Here is a 5,154-nt window from a genome sequence, read left to right on the forward strand (position 1 = left end):
TTCAACTTTAATACATACATATAGAAAAAATATGTAAAATTTTGATGTAATTCATATAGTGGCTACCTTTAAAATCCATCATAGTAATTACATAAAAAAATTTTCAAAAATGAAAAAAAATTTAAGAATCGAATTAGAACAAAGAACTAAATCAAAATATTAAAAAGCTAAATCAAAAGAAGAAAAAAAAAGAATTTAATTTTTTTTCCCAATTTTTTTCTATTTTCTGTTAACCCACTCAGCCAAAACTCTATCCTCAGCGACCCCATCTCCTCTCTCTACCTTTCTCTCTCTGTCCCTCTCTCTCAGTTTTACAAACACTTAGAGAGAGACGGAGAAAGGCCATGGAAAGGCTTCTATACTCTTCTTCTCCTAACCTCAAATTCCACCTTAAATCCACTCCATTTCTCCCTTCACTTCGACGATTTGACTCGCCCAAACTCGGTTTTCCCTCTCTACAACGCCCTGAGTTTAGGCGACTCAACTTAGTCTCCTGCAAATATGAGAACCCATCAACCCCTTCAATTACACTGCTCTCTCTATCTCCTCCCCCGGTTCACTCGCCAACTGGGTCAATTCCAAAATCCCATTTCCCCCAACAGATCGCAAAAGGAGATTCTGTGCAACAAAAGGTATTGATCTTCTTTCAATTATTTGGTCAGTAGTGCGGGAAACCGTGTTTTAGGGTTTTATGTGGTTTAATTATGTGTTCCTGTTGTCTTATTATAGTTTCATTATTATGGTTTACTGTTCACTTGGACTTTCCGAGCATTATTTTGACTTTTGAGGACTGCTTGATTGCCTATATCAGACGACAAGGAAATTTTTTATTTATTTATTTTTTCTTTAATAATGATGAAAGTTTACATTTCAGTAGCCATATTTAGCTTAATCAGCTTGTGATCCAAATTATTGGTAAATTTCTATGATAATGAATCTGTAGCCATGAAATGATGCGTTGAAAAGGGACGTCCTTTTATGGAATTGTTGCAACTACCTATAGTATTAAGAATTATGAATTCGCTGTGTTGTATTTGAATAATTGGAAACTATGAGAGGCTGTTATTCAATTCAAAAGAAGTGGAAGGAGGGATTAGATGGGAATTTCCCAGAATTGAATAACGTAATAGCATTTTATATGAAAGTAGACGCTGGGGAGCTTCCATGATGTGACTTAATAGCATTTTATATGAAATTGGATGCTAAGGAGTTGCCATGGTGTGATTGCTTCATTGATAGTTGGAGTGGAGGAACCATGTATTCTAGATTGCTGTACTCAAGTCCTAGCTACGTAGTCAACCAATTGTCATAACTATGGAGCTGCATCTCAGATGTTGTGTTTCATTCAAATCCCTATAAGCCACTCTTTTTTTTCTTTTGGTTCTTTAAATTGTTTATATAAAGCATTAGTGAACAGATTTGTATCCAGTTCTACTTTTGCCTGTACATTCTCCTCCTTATGTTGACATCAAGAAATTATTTTGTGCATGAATGTCTAGTTATTATTATTTTTTTGATGTAATTCAATCCATAGCAGTCCAAGTATGAATTTCTTTATTCTATCCCATTTTTAGCTGTATTTGATATATCTTGTAGAACTTGATTGTTGGTTTATTTTCTAAAGTTTAAATGAAAGAGTGGTTTAAAACATTCATGAGATTCCTAATGTTTGAAACCAAGTAGTCTTGGTGAAGGAAATATTAATGTCAGAAATATTAAAAAAAACGGGTGCTTTTTTAATACTTTCATAATGTTAAGTGAGTTTGAATATACGGAGGCTTTGTTGAAGAAGTTTTGGTTGGTTTAGCATTGGTTTCACCTTTGTTTGGAGAGTGTATTTAATATCACATATTCTAAAATTTTTGCAGGCAGTTAGTCTTTGGTTGGTTTAGCATTGGTTTTCACCTTTATTTGAAGAGCGTATTAAATATCATATATTCTAAAAATTTTGCAGGCAGTTTGTCTTGGGACGTTTATAGCACTCTCATCTGTCATAATGTTCTTAATCCACCCAGTTTTTGCTTCACCAGCTTTCGCAACCTTCCAAACTGCTGCCAAGAATGGGGGTCCTGCTGCTCCTACTGCAGTAGGGTCAAAACTATTGCGTACTGAATTACTAAGTAGTGCTTGGACTGGTTTCTTTGCTGGTTGCTTACATACACTGTCAGGACCAGACCACCTTGCTGCTTTGGCTCCACTATCAATTGGTCGTTCCAGGATGGAAAGTGCTGTTGTTGGAGCTCTATGGGGCTGTGGTCATGATGCTGGTCAGGTTATATTTGGCTTGCTGTTTCTATTGCTAAAGGATCGACTCCGCATTGAGATTATCAGAACTTGGGGCACAAGAGTAGTTGGTTTTACACTACTTGTTATTGGTGCTATGGGAATTAGGGAAGCTTCAGAAGTCCCAACCCCGTGTGTTGCCCTTGAAAATGGTGAGTGTGATGTTAGCGTTTATGAAGCACTAGAAAGCCCAACAGTGGATAAGAAGAAGAAGATAGGTTTTGCTACTTTTGCCACTGGGATTGTCCATGGGCTGCAACCAGATGCATTGATGATGGTCTTGCCTGCGCTTGCATTGCCTTCACGCTTGGCTGGTGCTGCATTTCTCATCATGTTCCTATTGGGAACTGTTGTTGCAATGGGAAGCTATACAGTATTTATAGGCTCGTGTAGTCAGGCATTAAAGGATCGAGTACCAAGAATTACTGAAAAACTCACTTGGATTTCTTCTTTCATTGCAATTGCTCTTGGCCTGGCCATTATCATTAGCCAGTTTTTTGGATTTAGCTTGTATTAATGCATCTAAAACAGGCACCAAGATTCATATTTGCAAGCCAGCATTTAGTGTTAGAGAAAGATCTTTAGAAAGGAATAGTCAATTCATTTTCTGCTGAAAGAAAAAAGAAATCTGCAGCATCTTATCTCGGTGAGAAACATCATCTTTATTATTTTGCTTTTTGAGTTTGTACTTTTTGACATACAAGTGAAGCCTATGTCTTTAAGAAGTCTTTGTAGTTCAGTCGTGATAGAATTTGCGTTCAGTTGAACAATATAAGCCTTTAGTTGAATTATTTGATGCAATACATTTCTTGTACTCCTCATTGGAGTCCTCGTATCTGACTGTTCTTATGGGATTTGCGATAGGTGACTGCCAACATAGCCATATTGACCTGACCTTTTATCATTCTTACCTTGTATAGTGACATTGTTTTTGTCCATTTCGTTCTCGTCTTTAAATTGACTAAAGATATTTTTGTTTTCTCTTGACATGTGAGGTGTGATTTTCATTAAGCAAAGGCATAAGGTTTACAAGATAAACCAAAGAAGACCAGATACTCCCTAGAGGTTGAAAGAAATTGCCCAAGATACAAACAGGGCTTATCATAAATCGGTTTTGAAAAAAAATTGAACTGAACTAATCTAATTCAATTTTTCAGTCAACTGGTTCGGTTTTTGTTAACCCAAGATATTTCTTCACTAACAACTCTACCCCCAGAATAATATTCGTATCGAAAATTGAACTACAATGAAATCAAAACATTAAAGAATTGGACTAGAACTACATAACCCAGTTTGTAAAGCCCTAGCTAAAAGGGTGCGCGTAAACTTTGATTCTGCAAAAGAAGCCATGAAAGTACCTTCTGGAAATAGAAATAGAATATATATGGACTAAGAATTCATCTTCTCATGTCATATGCAAGAAATCCTCATATTTCCTTATGTTTTAATTTACAAAACGAATAAACTTGCTTAAATGGTCTTTTCAAAACAAAATAAGTTATTGAAAACGAATTTAAACAAGAACTTCTCAATGCTAAGAGTGATTTGTGAAACTCTAGACATACTTGGAGACTCGAACTAGGAATTAAATGAACGATGAGGGCTCCAACTCCAACTTGGCGGCCCCTTTTATTGGAATTGGCTTTCCACCTAAACCAATTAATGGAGTAGGGATGGGTCAATTTATTTGGGTTGATAAGCTGCTAGTATGAGCATGTTGACCGAGCTACCATCATCCATAAACATTCTTCTAGCATCAAAATTTTCTATCAGGCCTTTGGAAGACAAAAGCATATGTATGCAGTGCCCCAGTTCCTTTTTTGTCTTTTGGTGTGAAAGTGATGGATTGTGAATTGGATGGACACTCTTCATGGATGGAGTACACTCTTTTGCTTGGAAGAGTTGCCCCCCAAAGCTCCTCTAGCTATGACTTTTCTTTTATCAATCCTATATTGGTCTCAAGGCCTTTTAACTCTATATATCCTTTGGATTTTTTGTCGTTTGTTTATCACTTACAAAACACTTCAGCGATCCCTGTTGGGTTTGTCATTCTATTTTTTACATTAAGTTTCCGCATTCTTTCATATCATGGCTTTTTTTTTTTTTAATTTTTTTTTTTTATAAATGAGAATTTTTATTTATAATAATTTCAGGAAAAACATTGCATCAATGGTCTAACTAGCAGACCGATCCCATACACCCAAATTAGGACAAGGCATGTTAAGTGAAAAAAACCTGGAGGATGAGGTATATCAACCGGATACAGAAAGCAAACCAATAGGGTACAAAACAAACCATAACAAAACAGGTACCAAACAAGATAGCTAGAACAGCAATCCAAAAACATTAAGAGAAAACAACATAAGAAAACTAGAAAAAAACAAATCAAACCAAGAAAATGCCTCAAACAAAACAAATACACCACTAAAAGAAAGCAATGAAGTCCGAAGTACAATTTAGTCCTTGTTTTGCTAGAGAATCTATAATAAAGTTTCCTTCAAGAAGAGTGTGGGTTACTCGAACTGATGATAGAGTCTTTAAAAGGGCTAGTATCTCATTAATGGTAGAACTAAGTTTCCCTAGTGTAGAGTTTGGATCCAAAACCCACGAGACTGTATTTCATGAATCTGATTCAAGAATAATGGATGGTATTGAAGAGAATAGATTTGGCGATGAGATTAATATCTCTAAAGCTTTATGGATAGCTAGAAGCTTAACGGCACTTGAGTCAAGACAACTAGCTGGGCAAGAAAAAACACAACAAAAATGTCCATTAGAATTGCAAAGCACTCCTCAGTTGCACTCAAACTAGGCTTCCGCAAGACCCATCCATGTTCCATTTCAAATAAGGGAATGGTGGAGCAGACAATA

At 36.0% G+C, this 5,154-nt stretch overlaps 1 protein-coding gene across 1 annotated transcript; it reads left to right on the forward strand.

The window, feature by feature from the left end:
- Positions 1–205: 205 nt before the first annotated feature.
- On the forward strand, positions 206–3,120 carry LOC110638662 (chloroplast protein FOR GROWTH AND FERTILITY 2). The gene is made up of 2 exons (XM_021789278.2): positions 206–632; positions 1,955–3,120. Exons 1-2 carry the CDS (start codon positions 345–347, stop codon positions 2,798–2,800), a joined length of 1,134 nt encoding a protein of 377 aa, XP_021644970.2. The 5' UTR covers positions 206–344; the 3' UTR covers positions 2,801–3,120.
- The last annotated feature ends 2,034 nt before the right edge of the window (positions 3,121–5,154 follow it).

The sequence above is a fragment of the Hevea brasiliensis genome, chromosome 1 (genome assembly GCF_030052815.1).
Source record: "Hevea brasiliensis isolate MT/VB/25A 57/8 chromosome 1, ASM3005281v1, whole genome shotgun sequence".
NCBI classification, from domain to species: domain Eukaryota; kingdom Viridiplantae; phylum Streptophyta; class Magnoliopsida; order Malpighiales; family Euphorbiaceae; genus Hevea; species Hevea brasiliensis.

Coding starts and splice junctions, on each gene's coding strand:
- LOC110638662 (XM_021789278.2), top strand. CDS start 345: ATGGAAAGGCTTCTATACTCTTCTTCTCCTAACCTCAAATTCCACCTT. Junction 633..1,954: donor GAGATTCTGTGCAACAAAAG/GTATTGATCTTC, acceptor AAAATTTTGCAG/GCAGTTTGTCTTGGGACGTT.